General features: G+C 38.2%; 1 protein-coding gene across 1 annotated transcript in view; it reads right to left on the bottom strand.

The window, feature by feature from the left end:
• TES (testin LIM domain protein) overlaps positions 1,341 to 19,223 on the bottom strand; it is a 63,675-nt gene continuing 45,792 nt past the window's right edge. Inside the window, exons 3-7 of the mRNA XM_005679162.3 lie at positions 14,513 to 14,765; positions 13,194 to 13,529; positions 12,035 to 12,250; positions 11,470 to 11,628; positions 1,341 to 1,648 (exon numbers count right to left, since the gene is read on the bottom strand). Coding sequence (XP_005679219.1) covers positions 1,460 to 1,648; positions 11,470 to 11,628; positions 12,035 to 12,250; positions 13,194 to 13,529; positions 14,513 to 14,765 — 1,153 coding nt within the window. The 3' untranslated portion in view covers positions 1,341 to 1,459. The remainder of the gene's footprint in view (positions 1,649 to 11,469; positions 11,629 to 12,034; positions 12,251 to 13,193; positions 13,530 to 14,512; positions 14,766 to 19,223) is intronic.

The following is a 19,223-nucleotide window of genomic DNA, read 5'->3' as shown; positions in this document are numbered from 1 at the left end:
CCATGTTTGCTTCCTTTTTCACAATAGGCTGCTGTGAAAAAATTCATAGAAATCCAGAGTTGCAATTTGAGTATAAGAGTTAATACTCGTTACTTACCTGAAAAGAACGTAGCTTTCCCGACTTCAATTAAAATGACACTTTCTTTTTTTCTGAAAGAAAAAACTCATGCGTGACTTGAAAACCAACTATTTAAATGCTTTCACTTATTATGAAGTTTCATAAAACTTAGCCCTTCGGCATAATGAAAAGTCTAGTTTCTGTTCTGTTTTGTCAGGAAGTGCCCTTATTTGTCAGGTTATTTTTTATCCTTGGAAACACTGCCCCCTGCTGTAACAAATACTTAATTGCAGAAGGACTTTTTGGCTCTCAAACGAAAAAGATACAAGAAATAAAGTTATAATTATTAAAGTGAAAGAGACTTTATTTTGAATAATAATACATATTCATTCCATTTAATTTTCATAGTGCATAGCTTTGTATGGAAGTAGAAAAGGAAAAATAAACATTAGAAATACCTAAGGAAGGAAGTATACAGGCAAAGAAGACATTTGTTATATATCCACGAACAGGCATCATATCATAGGACAGTATCCACTAGAAAAGAATGGAAACCGTGCAAAAAGTCTATTCAAACCACACAGCCAAGTGCAAAGAGTACAAGTTATAGCTTCTTGGATACAAAAAAGTATTCATGTTCTTTGGATTGAAAATATAAATGAGTGGCTTGCCAAAAATCATCTATAGAAGTAAAAAGTGTGGAAGCCACATGTGACAATAAAATATTCAAGGCCACAAATGGAGGTCATCAGCTTACAAAGAGAATACTGAGAGGTAGAGCAGATTAAAAAAAATAGAGATATGCAGTAAAGCCGTCTCTGCCTAAGTTAGGAAATAGCAAATGCATAGACATTAAAATGATAATGGTTCTTCATACGATGCTGCATTTCTATTTTCTCTGTCAAAAGAATTCTCTGTTTATCACTATAAAATTCAGCGAATAAGATGAGGCAATAAACGTACAGCCTTGGCATTAGGGCAAGTTTAATTTCCTTTTCATTTTATACAAGAAGGGAAAAAGAATATAGAACATGAAATGCTCATCTTTCCATTCAAACACTAACTTTTAAGTGTTTCATATATACTGTGTTTGGCATAAAGAAGGTAGGAATATGAAGACATTAAACTCAGGCTTCCAACTCAAAAGATTTTACATCTGGAAAGCCAAAGAAAGATAAAACTCTTTACCATTTTAAAAATTAAATGCTTAAAGCAGGTTTTAAAAATTGAGATGCAAAAATTTGGATAGGAAAAACATCAAAGAAAGATACTGAACAAAATCTCCTGGTTTCCTTTATAGTTTCTTTTTTTTTTTCCTTTTATTTTTCCAAATTGCATTTTACAGTAGAAATGCAGACCACTCTGGATAGCTAGGGCTCAATATTGCTTGGTGCTCTCCTCTTAAGACATCCTCTTCTTACACTCCACTGAGCAGAAAACCATCCCTTCTACGGGCATGAACTTCTGCCCAATGAGACACTTGCTGCAGCAGGAGCACAGAAAGCACTCTGTGGACGCGTGCCAGCTAAAGTTGTTATAGGTCACCCGCTGCACTTCAGGATCAATGGCATTGTGGCATCCTTGACATACCTGTTAAGGCAGTTATACAAAGAAGAGAAGAGGATGAGAGATCAAACTGTGATGGTAACATTTTCACGTTAGAATAAACAGTGCATTTCTTTAGATGGCAAAATAAACCAAGAATGACAACCTCAAAGATACACAACTGAGAATGACCTTCTAGTTAACCTTTATAGTTATATGCGGAGCATGTGGGAAATAACAGGTGAAGTCCAAACAGCACTTGCTGCTTCTAAGATAAGCCATGGGCGTTCAAGGCAGAAAGTCTTGAAGTTCCAAAGCAGTGTGTTCGGTCCCAGTGTATCTATTAGATTGTATATCAGCAGTTATATATTTTTTTTATATATCAGCAGTTATATTTTTTTTAAGTTTTATGATTTTTCCTATATCACAAATGCTGGCAAGAACAACAGAAACTCTTACTCATTGCTGGTGGGAATGCAAAATGTTTCAACTCATGTGAAAGACAGTTTGGCAGTTTCTTATAATAAAACTAAGCATACTTTAATTATATACTCCAGCAGTCGTGCTCTTTGGTATTTATCTAAATGACTTGAAAACTTATGTCCACAAAGAAACCTGCACATGATGCTTTAATTGTAATTGCCAAAATCTGGAAGCAACCAGGATGTCCATCAGTGGGTAAATGGATAAAGAAACTAATACATTCATACTCCAGTGAAGTCGCTCAGTCATGTCCGACTCTTTGCGACCCCATGGACCGTAGCCTGCCAGGCTCCTCTGTCCATGGGATTTTCCAGGCAAGAATACTGGAGTGGGTTGCCATTTCCTTCCCCAGGGGATCTTCCCAACCCAGGGATTGAACCCGGGTCTCCTGCATTGTAGGCAGATGCTTTCACCGTCTGAGCCACCAGGGAAGTCTCCACATTCATACTACTCAGAGCTAAAAAGACATGAGCTATCAAGCCATGGAGGAAACTTAAATGCACATTACTAAGTGAAAGAAGCTAATCTGGAAAAGCTATATGCTGTATGATTCCTTATATGACATTCTAGCAAAGGCAAAACTGGGGAGAAAATAAAAAGATCATTGTTTGCTAGGGGTATGGAGTAGGAGACAGGCAGGATGAAGAGATGAATAGGCAGAGCACAGAGGGCTTATAGGCCAGTAAAAATATCCTGTATGATATTACAATGATGGATACATGCCATTTGTCCAAACCAGAGAATACACAACGTCAAGAGTGAACTCTAAGCTAAACTGTGGACTTTGGGTGCTTAGGATATGTCCATGTAGATTCATCCTTGTTTAAAAATGTACCACTCTAGTGAGTGATGTTGATGACGCACAAGACAATGCAGGTGTGGGAGCAGAGACTATATGGGAACATGTCTGTATTTCCCTCTTAATTTTGTTATAAACCTAACACTGCTCTAAAAAAGTCTTTTTCAAAAAGATTTTTTCCTCATTCACTAAAGCTCTGAAGTGATAATTTTACCAGTCTTACCTATGACATGTGAGGTGATTAACACTACTAAATTCTAGACAGCAGTAAGTTAAAATCTGGAGAAGGGAATGGCAACCCATTCCAGTATTCTTGCCTGGAGAATCCCATGGACAGAGGAGCCTGGCGGGCTACGGTCCATGGGGTTGCAAAGAGTTGGACACGACTGAAGTGACTTAGCACACACAAGTGAAAACTATGTGCAAAGTAATTCAGGACTCAATCAAAAATACTGATAGTGTTTGAGAATAATTAGTGTGCACTAAAAATATCTCTTCTGTCATGTCATAATTTATGTAAAATCAAATATCATGGAATATTAGCACTTATATTCCATATGCCATTCAGTATATATGTATGTCATATACAGATAAACCGGAGAAGGCAATGGCACCCCACTCCAGTATTCCTGCCTCAAAAATCCCATGGGTGGAGGAGCCCGGTGGGCCGCAGTCCACGGGGTCGCTGAGGGTCGGACATGACTGAGCGACTTCACTTTCACTTTTATGCACTGGAGAAGGAAATGGCAACCCACTCCAGTGGTCTTGCCTGGAGAATCCCAGGGACAGGGGAGCCTGGTGGGCTGCTGTCTATGGGGTCGCACAGAGTCAGACACAACTGAAGCAACTTAGCAGTAGCAGCAGCATGAGATATACACATCCACACCCACAAACACACATAATTTTCTTCTTTAGCTGAACATGTTTAGCAAGAAAATAAATGAATAACTGGCATTATTACAGCAGAAGACAAAACTACCCAACTGAGAGCTGTAGAACATTAGATAGTTCATATGCCTTCTTGTTTAGATGTGTTATGACTGAAACTGCCTAATATTTTTCTTTTAAATATTTTATAACAAATGAAGAAACCAGTAAGATTGTCCAGCATTACATAAAGGTGGCTAATCTTCTGCACTCTTGGTCTCTTACTGTGATTGTCAGGAATTTCTGTGTGATGAAGGTGGATGGGTTGAGGAGGGTCACAGGTGTGACTGCCACTCACTGGGTGAATTGATTTAGCATGTGGTGTGAGGCCTTGGTATAGATATGCATTTCAGACCTGCAATATAGTAATACTTTCTATATTTTTAGATAACTACAAGGTTTCTAACTACAGAGACTGTAACCCCTTATCTCACAGTTTATGTCAACCCAGTCTTCCCTGAGAAGTAGGGGAGATCTTTGCATGATTGATCCTGAATACAACAAAAATGACTGTTTTGATTACAATGACTCCTAATCTGAAGCTGCACCATGCAAGCAATTGCTTTTGCATAAATTCATTTTTATAGCTTTGTAATTCATTTAGAATGTAGCCCTTTGTTGTTTTCACACTCAATATTTTATTCCTCTGATTTTAGATCATGATCTACCCTCTGTATCTCAGCCCTTTAATAATATTTTTAGATCATTTTATAATCTTTCAAAACTCATGTTTTCACTGCAATTTTTAAAAAGTAATAACTACTGTTCTATGTACAATTAAGGAAACTGTTTTGGTAAAAATATTTAACATATAAATAGCAGTAACAGGCAAATTTGGCCTTGGAGTACAGAATGAAACAGGGCAAAGGTTAATAGAGTTCTGCCAAGAGAATGCACTGGTCATAGCAAATATCCTCTTCCAACAACACAAGAGAAGACTCTACACATGGACATCACCAGATGGTCAACACCGAAATCAGATGGATTCTATTCTTTGCAGCTAAAGATGAAGAAGCTCTATGCTGCTGCTGCTCTGCTGCTAAGTCGCTTCAGTTGTGTCTGACTCTGTGCGACCCCAGAAACGGCAGCCCATCAGGCTCCCCAGTCCCTGGGATTCTCCAGGCAAGAACATTAGAGTGGGTTGCCATTTCCTTCTCTAATGCATGAAAGTGAAAAGTGAAAGTGAAGTTGCTCAGTCGTGTCCGACTCCTAGCGACCCCATGGACTGCAGCCTACCAGGCTCCTCTGTCCACGGGATTTTCCAGGCAAGAGTACGGGAGTAGGATGCCATTGCCTTCTCCAGAAGAAGCTCTATACAGTCAGCAAAAACAAGACGGGGAACTGACTGTGGCTTGGATCATGAGCTCCTTATTGCCAAATTCAGACTTAAATTGAATATAGTGGGGAAAACCACTAGACCATTCAGGTACGACCTAAATTAAATCCCTTATGACTATTCAGTGGAAGTGAGAAATAGATTTAAGAGACTAGATCTGATAGACAGAGTGCCTGATGAACTATGGACGGAGATTCATGATACTGTTCAGCAGACAGGAATCAAGACCATCCTCAAGTAAAAGAAATGCAAAAAAGCAAAATGGCTGTCTGAGGAGGCCTTACAAATAGCTGTGAAAAGAAGAGAAGCAAAAAGCAAAGGCGAAAAGGGAAGATATGCCCATTTGAATGCAGAGTTCCAAAGAATAGCAAGAAGAGATACGAAAGCCTTCCTCAGTGATCAATGCAAAGAAATAGAGGAAAAGAAGAGAATGGGAAAGAATAGAGATCTCTTCAAGAAAATCAGAGATACCAAGGGAACATTTCATGCAAAGTGAAAGTGAAATAGCTCAGTCATGTCCTACTCTTTGTGACCCCATGGACTACACAGCCTACCATGCTCCTCCGTCCATGGGATTTTCCAGGCAAGAGTACTGGAGTGGGTTGCCATTTCCTTCTCCAGAGGATCTTCCCAACCCAGGGATCAAACCTGGGTCTCCCACATTGTAGGCAGACGCTTTACCATCTGAACCACCAGGGAAGCCTGCAAAGATGGGTTCAATAAAGGACAGAAAAGGTATGGACCTAGCAGAAGCAGAAGATATTAAGAAGAGGTGGCAAAAATACACAGAAGAACTATACAAAAAAGATCTTATGACCCAGATAATCATAGTGGTGTGATCACTCACACTCAATTAGAGCCAGATTTCCTGGAATGTGAAGTCAAGTGGACCTTAGGAAGCATCACTACAAACAAAGCTATTGGAGGTGATGGAATTTCAGTTGAGCTATTTCAAATTCTAAAAGATGATGCTATGAAAGTGCTGCACTCAATATGCCAGCAAATTTGGAAAACTCAGCAGTGGCCACAGGACTGGAAAAGATCATTCCAATCCCAAAGAAAGGCAATGCCAAAGAATGCTCAAACTACCGCACAATTGCACTCATCTCACACGCTAGTAAAGTAATGCTCAAAATTCTCCAAGCCAGGCTTCAGCAGTACATGAACCGTGAACTTCCAGATGTTCAAGCTGGTTTTAGAAAAGGCAGAGGAACCAGAGATCAAATTGCCAACATCTGTTGGATCATCGAAAAAGCAAGAGAGTTCCAGAAAAACATCTATTTCTGCTTTCTTGACTATGCCAAAGCCTTTGACTGTGTGGATCACAATAAACTGTGGAAAATTCTGAGAGAGACGGGAATACCAGACCACCTGACCTACCTCTCGAGAAACCTATATGCAGGTCAGGAAGCAACAGTTAGAACTGGACATGGAACAACAGACTGGTTCCAACCAGGAAAAGGAGTACATCAAGGCTGTATATTGTCACCCTGCTTATTTAACTTATATGCAGAGTACATCATGAGAAACGCTGGGCTGGAAGAAGCACAAGCTGGAATCAAGATTGCCAGGAGAAATCTCAATAACCTCAGATATGCAGATGACTCCACCCTTATGGCAGAAAGTGAAGAGGAACTAAAAAGCTTTTTGATGAAAGTGAAAGAGTAGAGTGAAAAAGTTGGCTTAAAGCTCAACATTCAGAAAACGAAGATCATGGCATCCTGTCCCATCACTTCATGGCAAATAGATGGGGAAACAGTGGAAACAGTGTCAGACTTGACTTTGGGGGGCTCCAAAATCACTGCAGATGGTGATTGCAACCATGAAATTAAAAGACGCTTACTCCTCAGAAGGAAAATTATGACCAACCTAGACAGCATATTCAAAAGCAGATTAGTTGTCAGTTGCTTCATTTGCTATTATTTTCCCCTATTCAGAAGGCTGTCTTTTCACCTTGCTTATATTTTCCTTTGTTGTGTAGAAGCTTTTAATTTTAATTAGATCCCATTTGTTTATTTTTGCTTTTATTTCCAGTATTCTGGGAGGTGGATCATAGAGGATCCTGCTGTGATTTATGTCGGAGAGTGTTTTGCCTATGTTCTCCTCTAGGAGTTTTATAGTTTCTGGTCTTACATTTAGATCTTTTATCCATTTTGAGTTTATTTTTGTGTGTGGTGTTAGAAAGTGATCTAGTTTCATTCTTTTACAAGTGGTTGACCAGTTTTCCCAGCACCACTTGTTAAAGAGATTGTCTTTACTCCATTGTATATTCTTGCCTCCTTTGTCAAAGATAAGGTGTCCATATGTGTGTGGATTTATCTCTGGGCTTTCTATTTTGTTCCATTGATCTATATTTCTGTCTTTGTGCCAGTATGGGGTGGGAGGTGGGAGGGGGGTTCATGTTTGGGAACTCATGTACACCCGTTGTGGATTCATGTCAATGTATGGCAAAACCAACACAGTATTGTAAAGTAAAATAAAGTAAAAATAAAAATTAAAAAAACAAAAAACAAAAAACAATAAGAGAAAAGGAGGCCATTTTGAACATTTAAATTATGATGAAATTTACTAATATTTTACTCTGTGACTCTACTAAATGAAGCTGAAATCTATAAAAAATAAATTAAAAACTTTAGAAAAGCAAAAAAAAAAAAAAAAAAAAAGCAGAGCCATTACTTTGCCAATAAAAGTCCGTCTAGTCAAGGCTATGGTTTTTCCAGTAGTCATGTATGGATGTGAGAGTTTGACTGTGAAGAAAGCTGAACGCCGAAGAACTGATGCTTTTGAACTGTGGTGTTGGAGAAGACTCTTGAGAGTCCCTTGGACTGCAAGGAGATCCAACCAGTCCATCCTAAAGGAGATCAGTCCTGGGTGTTCATTGGAAGGACTGATGTTGAAGTTGAAACTCCAATATGTTGGCCACCTGATGCGAAGAGCTGACTCAATTGAAAAGATCCTGATGCTGGGAAAGATTGAAGGCAGGAGGAGAAGGGGATAATAGAGGATGAGATGGTTGGATGGCATTACCGACTCGATGGACATGAGTTTGAGTGAACTCTCGGAGTTGGTGATGGACAGGGAGGCCTGGCGTGCTGCAGTTCATGGGATTGCAAAGAGTCGGATATGACTGAGCGACTGAACTGAACTGAAATAGCATCGAATGTAGGGTTTATGGGCTTCAGAAAATTTAGGTTTATTAATAATTTGATTGCCATTCATCCCCAAATCTGACATGTCCCCAGGTAAAAACTACCAATCCCTATCCCTGCTGCTGCTGCTAAGTTGCTTCAGTCATGTCCGACTCTCTGTGACCCTGTAGGTAGCAGCCCACCAAGCTCCCCCATCCCTGGGATTCTCCAGGCAAGAACACTGGAGTGGGTTGCCATTTCCTTCTCCAATGCATGAAGATGAAAAGTGAGAGCAAGTTGCTCAGCGGTGTTCGCCTCTTTGCGACCCCATGGACTGCAGCCTACCAAGCTCCTCCGTCCATGAGATTTTCCAGGCAAGAGTACTGGAGTGGGTTGCCATTGCCTTCTCCAGATCCCTATCCCTAATTCTTCATAAATCTGAAAGCTGCCCAGGACTCAACTAAGGGTTGGAGACTCCAGGACCAGTAAGGGAGTTTATGGACTTCATTCACCACTTTATGCTTGATATTTGATTATCCTGAATTCTTAATTAAACTGCTAATAATCCAATATGTTATTATTTCCTTCAATTCTTCCTACTTCTTTTATTTATTTGTATATGCATTATAAAATTAAAAAATTGATAATGACGTTTGCTCTCTAGCAAGAGGGTCCTGTGAAATCTCAGAGATGTGAAATCTTGGGGTGGCCATTTGAGACTGGAATTCCAGAGACCATGCAGAGACAAACTAATGTATTTCCCACTTTCCTCCTTCCAGGTTAATTTTTTCTTCAGAAAAGTCCTTTTTTGAGTCGAGGTTTTAGCTTCAGGTCTAAAAATAATTTATATTCTCACTCCTTTTTTTTTTCTTTTTAAAATTAAAAGATCTAAGCAGATCAATGCCCAGAACTAGACAATCTTCCAATTTTTATATCCTTTAGCATGCTGCTATCACCTAAGTTTTGTTCAGGTGATGAATATTCATTTTAGTATTAAGCACATGGCAATAGTGTATCTTACTGAGAAAGTACACCTTCTAAAATAAATCATGCTATATTATAAAGCTAAATAACTTCGGGTCTCTTGCATTCTCTCTGTAGTTATTCCCCTCCAATAACTACTGCAACATAACGGAGAGAAGCTTGTATTAATAACAAAGTAGCTTCATCTGTTAAAATCTTTATTCTATAAATATGAGTGCCTACTGTGTTGTTCTAGTGCTGAAAATAGAACCGAAAAGAAGCAGACAAAATCCCTGCCCTCATGGAGTTTACATTGTAGTCCTTGAGGCCAAGGTAACACACTTGTTATGATAATCCTCTTCCGTAGAGAAACTGTTGCAACTACATTCAAAGAAGCATTTTTTTAAGCTAAATGATCTATTAGACTGCAAAGTGATTCAACATCTTATCCTCAGTTATAAGGAGGGTCCATGCTGACCCTCACAGAAAATGAGATATGTTAAAACACAAGTCAGTCACTCAAACATTTCCTAAGTGCAGACATTGAGGGTATGGAAATAGAGGGAAGTTCTATGCACCAGCTATTTACAGTCTGGTGGAAGAGACAGAGGAGTGATATTGACAATCACACATGTGGGTAAGGACACAAAGAGCCCCAAGGGAACAGAGACATCCTGCCTAGCCAGAGAGAAAGGGGTGGAACATGGGTAGGGAATTGCGAAAGGTGTTCTGAAAAAGTTAAGCTTAAACTGAGTCTGGAGGAGTGTGCAGGCATAGTCAGGTAAAACAGGCAGGGGATCCTCCAGCAACCCAGTGCTTAGGACCTGGTGATTTTACTGCCAGGGGCCTGGTCGGAGAACTAAGATCCCACAAGATACGTGGCACAGCCAAAAATAAATAAATAAATAAAACCAGAACAGGACGCTACACCAGACAAAGGAATGAGTGTTAGCAGAAGACAAAGAACAGTATAAACTATGAAATGCAGGTAACTTGGGAAATGGTATGATTTGGGTTAGATAACTAGTAGGGAAGCCTGGCCTGCTGCAGTCCGCAGGATCACAAAGAGTTGGACTCGACTGAACAACAACTAGTAAAAGTGGCCGGATAGGTAAGAAGGGGCTGGATCTATTAAGTAAAGGCTTAATGATCAGGTTTTCATTTTAGAAAGATTACCTTCCATAATGATGGAAGAATTGAACAAGAAGAATGGAAGTGGGGAGGCCAAATTTGAGGTCGCTATAATAATCAAAATGACAAAAAACAAAGCTCTGGGTGGAATAGTTGTAACTGTGAGAACCTGCGATACACTGGAGGCAGAGTTGATAGAAAATGACAGCTGACAGATTATATCTGAGGGCAATGGGTAAACGTTGAAAATTGGCACTGACATCAAAACTTCTTAACCTTATTTTCATATTAATAATAACATACTTCTAGAACTATATAAATATGTCATTATATTCCTCAGCCAGGAGTCTCCTCTAGTTGATAGTTCAGGGAGATCTTTAGTACTTATTTACCTGCATATAAAGTAAACATCTATCCTTTTAATATTCCTGGATTATAAGTTTTACCATATATGGTCAACTCTTTATCTATCTCTGGGCCATCATGCAATAGAAGCTCTGTGTAAGCATGGTAGATTTTATACATATACATATATGTGTGTCTCTGTGTGTGTGTATACACACACATATATATACTTTCACATTAAATATTTGAATGCTTGGCTTATGCAAATAAACATGCAAGTCAAATTTTGTTCTGAAATTTTGTTTCACATATATATTAATTCAGTGAGGGTTTAAGAAAGGGCACTGTACAATCTCCAGGTAGCAAACACAAAGCCACAGTGCGTGATCTGGTAACATGAACAGAAATTTATAAATATTCAAATAGAGCTAAGGCATATGAACAGTCTCTAAAAACCTTAATTTAAGTGAAAGCTGATCTGTATGATGAGAATCAATCAATCTTACTCCCATTAAGGAATTTTTTTGGTGGAGATTTGGTTATCAAGTAGCACTTTATATTATAAACTGCATACACAGAATCTTGAGGTGGGTCATCCTAGTCAACGCATGTACTGTTTTTGAATTACCTGGATTTTAACACCCTATGGTAGAGTTCACCTGTTTCCTATTTGAGAGTAGTACTTTCTGTTTCTCCTTTGTAAGAGACCTAAATAAAGCAGGTCAAGGCTACTGAATCCCAAGGTGTCTCTTACCACAGCGTGGTTCTTCACATAACAGGGTTTGCACACAGGCTTGTCATTGACCATCACGTATATTTCCCCAGCTAGGATGTTGTCACAGTCAAAGCAGCAGAAGTGTTTCAGATGCCAGTTTTGGTTTTCTGCCTGGGTATACTCGTTACTGAATATCAGCTAGGAAGAGGATAACAATAAGATCAATCATGTTTTTTCCTTTTTGCTTCAAATGACCAAGCTAGGTTCTTTAGACAACAGATTTAGATCCACAAGGAACATCAGTCTACTTTTGGGGGTTTGAAGCCTGAAGATAACCTAAAGCTTGAACTTGGATGATTACTTGGTTTAGTTCAAATTAATGTTTCAGGTATCTGGACAGTCTTCATTTGTCAACACTATTAACAAGGGCATTCAGAATGACTGAAATGTTTTTTTCATTCAACTTCTTTGGATGTAAATAAAGCACACAATACTGGCTTAATTCATTCTGCTTTCTCACTAAGGGAGGGCTGGTTAGCACGGTGAGGGAACCATAGGAAGATACAAAAGGGAGCCTGCATGTGGGTGGCCCTAGGGAGCATACCTCATCACAGCCAGCACACCGGGGCTTCTCACTGTCACAGTAATGTCTGCCACAATACAGCTTGCCATTCTTCCAGAAATAAATCATGTCGACCAGGAGTTCATGGCAGGTACTGCAGACAAAACAAGCTGGGTGCCACAGTTTATCATATCCGGCCCTTTCAGCATAGATGGCTGGGTCTCCCTCCTTCATACTCAGTTTGCAGCAGTAGCAGGACTGAAAGGGAAACCAGCCAAAACAAGCTAGTCATCCAAGACTGGTGCTTCTCATCAACAGTTCCAGCGGGAATTCAGAGAAACCACTTCCAAGAGAAATAATTTCTAATGAAATTAGTAATTTGTCCATATAGGAGTATGGTGTTAGTATTTGTGAAAAGGACTCTCTTGGCTTTCTCCAGGTTCTCCAAATGTAATTCTTGCACCCAATGTGTAACAGAGCGCTGTTTACTGAATCAAAGTTGCTTATGGAAAAAGGCTAATAGTAATTTGCACTTCAGTTTTAAGCAGTTCTCTCAAAAATGATTACCTTAAAAGTTATTCTACATTTTTTTTTTCTGTTTTGTTTTAATACAGGACTAAGCCTGGTTGGTTGGTGTGCTAACAGGATCTATGAGAAATACCTAACAGTAAGTTTAGTTCTTATTTTTGGTTCATCTGTGTCACAATTTTCTTCTACTTTCAAGGCATAAAAATGACTTCAATTCCCCTGTCTTAGGAGACATTTAAAAAAAAAGTATGATTGACTATAAGTTTGAATGTTATGCATGTTCTCACGAGCAAAACTGAATTAACCTAAGCATATATTATTCTTATTTATGTGAAGAGAGAAACAATTAACAGCAAAATTATGTTTAGAAACAGATTCTAGATTGTATGTTTTATTCCAGCATGACACCATGTTAACTGCTGTGTACACATAACACTTGTAATTATCTTTGGCAACAGATAATCAGAAAACTTGGCTTTAGACCAAGGTTTCAAACATGATAATTCTCTAAAATAAGCCTAAACTGAAATTATAATTCAATTTACTTCCCTCATCTACTCCCTTCTGGAAACAGAGGAATGCAACTTCCCCCACCAGCCTCCCACAGTTCAAAGAAACAGAATGAACCTGCAAAATATACCAAACGGGCTAACATCACGACTGCTTTACTTACATACTGAGTTCTTTTGTGTTCCGCTGATTTGTCCTCCATGGCCCCTACCGCTGTCGTGGTGCTTCTGTCCCCTCCAGGAATGTACATTTTGTTGGGGCCTTGAGTGTTCATGTCACGGGGGAGTTTGACATCTCCTACGCCCAGAGCCTCGCTCTTGTATTTCTTCACAAACTGCTCCATCTCCTTCACCTCTTTGGGAGATAACTCATGGCATTTTGAAGGGTCCTGGTCATGGGCAGGGAGTTGCTTTGCCAACTGCTTCTTCCGGTACTGTGCCCCCTCTGAGCCTGCCACCGGCTGCTTCTCTTTGGGCAGCATTTGCATGTACTGCCTGGCCTACACCACAAAGGAGACCAGTGTTAACTGGGAGATGCCTTGGCCATCAGACAAATGATACTATATAACACTCATCAGAATCAAATTACTGAAGAATTCAGTTTTATCCATTAATAACAATTGATCTTCATAATACAAGTTATCTTGAGATGTTAATATATTAAAAAACACATTAAAAATGGTGCAATAAATAGATTTAGTCAGTAAAAATGAACACATTTTTTTCTTCATGAAAGTAAAGCTTTTTTTTCAGTTTGTAAAGACTTGGGTTACTAATGTTTACTTGTGCTAAAATTACTTTGCTATACATCTGAAACTAACACAACATTGTAAATCAACTATACTCCAATAAAATTAATAAAAAAGACAAAGCCCCCCAAACAAACAAAAATACAACTGTATAACTGCAAAAGAAAATTTTTTAAGCCACATGTTCAGAATGGCCTAAGGATCATCAGTATTGTATAAGAAAATGATATCATAAGATTCATTCTCATGATTTAACTAACCGTCTTAAAAGATTTCCAAATGTCTCATCTAGTTATTATATTAGTGGAAGGAGCTTGACACAAAATTGCTTTTTTTTTGCCTTATATATAAAAGAAATATAGTGTTGACCACCTTTTGAGTTACAAAAAATTGACAGAAATTCTATTCTTTAGATTTTTTTAACCATCTTAAGAAAAATCTTCCCAAAAGTAACAAAGAAGTTACTAGCTTTATACAAAACATGTTTTTCATTTAATTACTGAAAGTGTCATGCCATTTCTTTGAAAAAGGTCAACACCGATTATCTATGTAGTGAGAAAAATTCTATGGGATATCTAATCTTACTTCCAAAAGTCCAACAGGAGTTGGAAGTCAAGGTAATGGGAACCCCCAAAAATAAAAGACCTGAGGTCAATTAGATCACTAAAGGAACTGCCCTAAATAAGTAGCCTAGGAACTTCAATAAAGGGACTTCCCTCCCCCTTATTATTTACCAGTGCCTGATTCTGGACAGGAGGAGCCCATTCGTAGGTAACTGTATTGATGGAGACATTCTTCTTGGCAGCAACTGGATTGGTCAGAATCATAACATTGCGTTTATACATGGGAATTCCATCTGATTTTAGCTTTGCAATCAGGGTGGTGTACTTGGTGTCTTCAAAAAGTTTCCCCACTTTTCTATCCTCTTCATTGCTCAAGAGGACATCATGCTCTTCTTGGCCACACTTGCAGTTACGACATATTTTTCTATAATTTTGGAGATAAGCAGGCAATGATTAATTATACTTATCAATCATACATATATAGTTCATAATATATTTTTACAAATATTCCTTATAATGGTATGCAAAGTCAAGACTTACGACAGGTGGGGGTGAGGGGATTACAAGTAGCTATACATAAGTTTAAGTAAGGAAACATAAAAATGCATCTTTGGTTTATAAGACTTTGAAAAAGGTTTTGATTAGAAAGTGCATGCTCAAGGGAGTATGGCTGAGAGTAGCCCCATGTGATAGTCCTCATTCTCTCAACCAGATACGCAAATAAAACAAAATCACCAAAAACTATCACAGCAAGCATTTTCATATTTTATTGCATGATAGCAGCCATTACCTATTTTTTTCCTTAAATGAGAGATAAAGAAGTTGATACAACTTTTCTCCTCAAGGATGGTAACCCAAGATTTATGTTTAGTTTTTTTCATTTTCTTTCCTGTCCCCTTTCCAATCTCCTTTTCTCTCTTTTCTCATGCTCCATTTCCTTTCTCTTCCTTTCCCTTTCCTCTTCTTTTATTTCTTCAAAACATTTAGTGACCACCTAACCTGTGCTCCCTTATGTATAAAAGACACAATCTCCCTTCCCCAATCTGGCGTGGTATGTAATCTTCCATTTATGCAACATATATGCGTGTCCACATGCCAAGCAATGTACCTGATACTAGGACATAATGATGAAAATAGTTAGGCCCAGTCTCTGACAGTCTAGATCTTATGCTTACCACCTGGTGAGGAGACAGACATTAAACAAACACACACACACACACACACACACACACACACACACATATACCTATAAATGCATTGTGATAATCACAGACTACTTTGAGAGGATATCATTTTGACTTGGAACTGGTGAGCAAAGGACTCCATAAGAACATTAATCCTAAGAAAGTGACATTTAGGTTGAAATCTGAAGGATGTGTAAAATGAATGTGAACTGTGTGTATGTGTTTGAGAAGAGGTAAAGACAGGAGAAGAAAAGCCTCCAGACATTTTGGGTAGAAAGGGTATGTGTGGTCGTCCTGTATTAGGAGACTGCGTCCTTAGGCCCCATGATCAGAGAAGTCTGGTATGTATGACTACAGTGAGCTAAGTAACTTGGGTAGTGACAAGGCTGGAAAGGTAGGCAAGCCTGAGATCATACAGGCACTACTTGTAAGGCATATTAAGAAGCCTGGCTTTCATTGTATGAGCAATCAGGAGGCTCTGAAGGCTTTTAAGTCATGGAATAACATGATTAGATCTATCAAGCTGTAATACCTGCCGTACAGAGGACTTAGGGATAGATGTAACTTAGAGCAGGAAGACCAGTTAACATGTCAATGGTGCATCCAGTGTGCAAGGTCCTAAGGAACAGAGATTCTACTGCTATTTCAAACCTGGAATTTACATCTCGGATGGTTACTGTCTTGGCCTGGGTAAGATGTGTAATAGCTTGCACTGAAGTATCTGATAGTGGAGATAAAAAGAAAGGAACAAATTTAAAATACCCTTAATGTGAAACTGGTCTTCCCTTGTGGCTCAGTGGTAAAACAATCTGCCTGCAACGCAGGTGACTCTCAGGAAACCTGAATTGGATCTCTGGTCATGAAGATCCCCTGGAGAAGGAAATGACAACCAACTCCAGTATTCTTGCCTGGGAAACTCATGGACAGAGGAACCTGGCAGGCTACAGTCCATGGGGTGCAACGAGTTGGACAAGACTGAGTGACCAAACAAATAATGTGAAACGAATTAAGCCTTGTGAATACAGTGATGAAAGGAAGACAGAATCAGTTAAAAAATGAACCCAGGTTTCTGGGATGAGTAAGACTGTAAAAGGAGTGTAATTTATTAGATCATAAAAGCAAAATAAGAATAGTACTGAGATATGGGATGAAAATGTTGGTGAAATCTATCCAAACTGAAATAATAAGTTTGAAATGCCTATAAAACAGGGTAAAGATATTAAGTAGATTATAGGATATATAGATCTATTATTAGAAACTGTAGCCTGGTGGAAAATATAAATTCAGAAGTCAGGGAATAAGTTGAATAGAGCACTTTCACCTCCTGGGGGAAGAGCAGAGGGAGACGAGGCCGCAGGAGGGAGCCTGGTATAGGAGCACATGCTGGCAAAGATGACAGAGGAAAACAGAGAGTAGAAAGAATCTGTGGGATTAAAAATATAAGCTGGAACTAAAATACCGCACAATGATAGCATATAAGTTAGAGGGAGAAATCTGAGAGCTAAAAAAAACATTTTAATATCCTTACACTGTTCAGGAAGATACTGAAGATATAGATTAACATTGGACGTTGTTAACTATATATGTTAAAATATCTAGATAACTAAAGAAAGAAATGTAATTTCTAACTATGATAAAAAGGGATGAAAATATGAAAATGTAATTAGTCAAACAAGATCGGAGAAAAATAAACTTGGGAACTTAGGAGATGTAGAAAGCACAAATTAGATGGTTGATATAACCCAAGCATATCAACAGTCACAATAAATGGACTCATTTCTCCAGTTAAAAGATAAAGGCTTTCAGAAGGATAATATAACAAAGTAGTTAAACTATATGCTGTTTAAGAAACACTTAAATTTTAACCACATAGAAAGGATGAAAAGTATGATGATGCAAAAAGATAAATCTGGCAAATACCAGCAAAACGTTGTTACATATATTGAAAGTGAAAGTCGCTCAGTTGTGTCCAACTCTTTGTGACCCCATGGACTAAGTCCATGGAATTCTCCAGGCCAGAATACTGGAGTGGGTAGCCTTTCCCTTCTATAGGGGCTCATCCAACCCAGGGATCGAACTCAGGTCTCCCACATTGCAGGCGGATTCTAGACCAACTGAGCCATGATATTAGGGAATACAATTAAGGCTTTTTCCCTCAATGAGTATCAGAGTCACTTCACAGTAACAAATACTTAAAATCACTTCTCTGCTATAACAATTAGCTGAATACCACCTAATAACCTAACTTCAACATATATAAGCAAAAGTAACAGAACTATAAGAAGCAAATGGACAAAGCCATCATTATGGTGAGATTTAAAAAAATTAGAGATAAAGACTTGAATAACACAAGTATCAAGCCTGACCTAAGAGACACATGACAGCATTATATCCAGTGACTGGAGAATATATATTCTTTTTACAACTATTTGAAACACTTTGAAAAACCGAACATCTACTAGGCCATAGAGCAAGTCTCAAGGACAGATCATCAACCAGATAAGCTGAAGAGAATGCAGTTATGTTAAAAATCATCAACAAAAACATTACAGAGTACTTTTAAAAAAAGACTCAAAAAATTAAATGTTGAAAGAAAAGAATTACAATATAAATTAAAACAAAAAACATTTTAGGAAAAAAGAAAGCAAAACTATTATTTCCTGAAACTTGTAAAATACAACTAAAGAGATGCTGAGGAGGAAAAGTATAGTTAGGGTATGCTCAAATTAGAAAGAAGAATAAAAATTAATAAGCTAAGTGTTTAACTCAGGAGGTTAGGAAATATTCAGACAACACCTAAAGTAAAAAGGAAAATAAAGACAATAACAGAAACTGATAAAGGTTTGCTTCTCATTGGATACAGAAAACATTCAATACATATCAACATTTCTTCTGATTACATTTAAAGTAATTTTAGTTGTAGAAAGGAATTAGGACTTTAGAAAGGGTTTCTGGGGAAAAAAGTCAGCAAGCACTCGGCATCCATCATACTTAGTGCATTCATTTTAGGATCTGAAGCAAAAAAGCAACCTTGCCATTGCCACTTCATTCATTTTTCCTTGGGTACTAATCAGAGCAATAAGAAAGTTCAAAGAAATACAAGTGGTAAGGATTCATCAGAAAGGGAGAAACTAAACTGTTAATTACACATGCTCGAATCGATCATATAAAAATGTATTAGCATCATGAAAAGTTAATGAGTCTTACATATTTAAAATTAATATAAATCATTGGATTTCTCTACATCAGAAAATTACCAAAAAAAAAACCCTAAACACTTTGCCAAATAACAAATTATTAAATAATTCTTTACTTTTATGTTCTGTTTTTCTTAAGGTGAGGTATGCAAACTGAAAATATTACATTGGACTTATACAGTCCCAGAAAGAGAGAGAAAGACAGTGTGTCAAGAGATGTAGGGTAGGGAGGCAAAGTACTTCCCTTGTGTACACATCGGTCAGAATTCTTTATTTGGTAATAACTTGCTGAATAGTTTGCATATTCTAGTTCAGCTATGAAAGACTTGCATCTGGTTATCTCACACTTTCATCTACTGGAAAGGAGCATACTCTCCTGCTACAGTATGTTCCTCACTCTTGTTCTTCAGTTAACGAAAACAATTTAATTATTCATAAAACTACCACAGTGCTTTTGGATCAAGTTTAACATGACACCTTCCTGAGGGGAAAGAGGTAGGC

The sequence above is a fragment of the Capra hircus genome, chromosome 4, assembly GCF_001704415.2.
Source record: "Capra hircus breed San Clemente chromosome 4, ASM170441v1, whole genome shotgun sequence".
NCBI lineage: Eukaryota > Metazoa > Chordata > Mammalia > Artiodactyla > Bovidae > Capra > Capra hircus.
The sequence above is the reverse complement of the archived record's forward strand: the minus strand, read 5'-3'. Positions and strand labels throughout refer to the sequence as shown.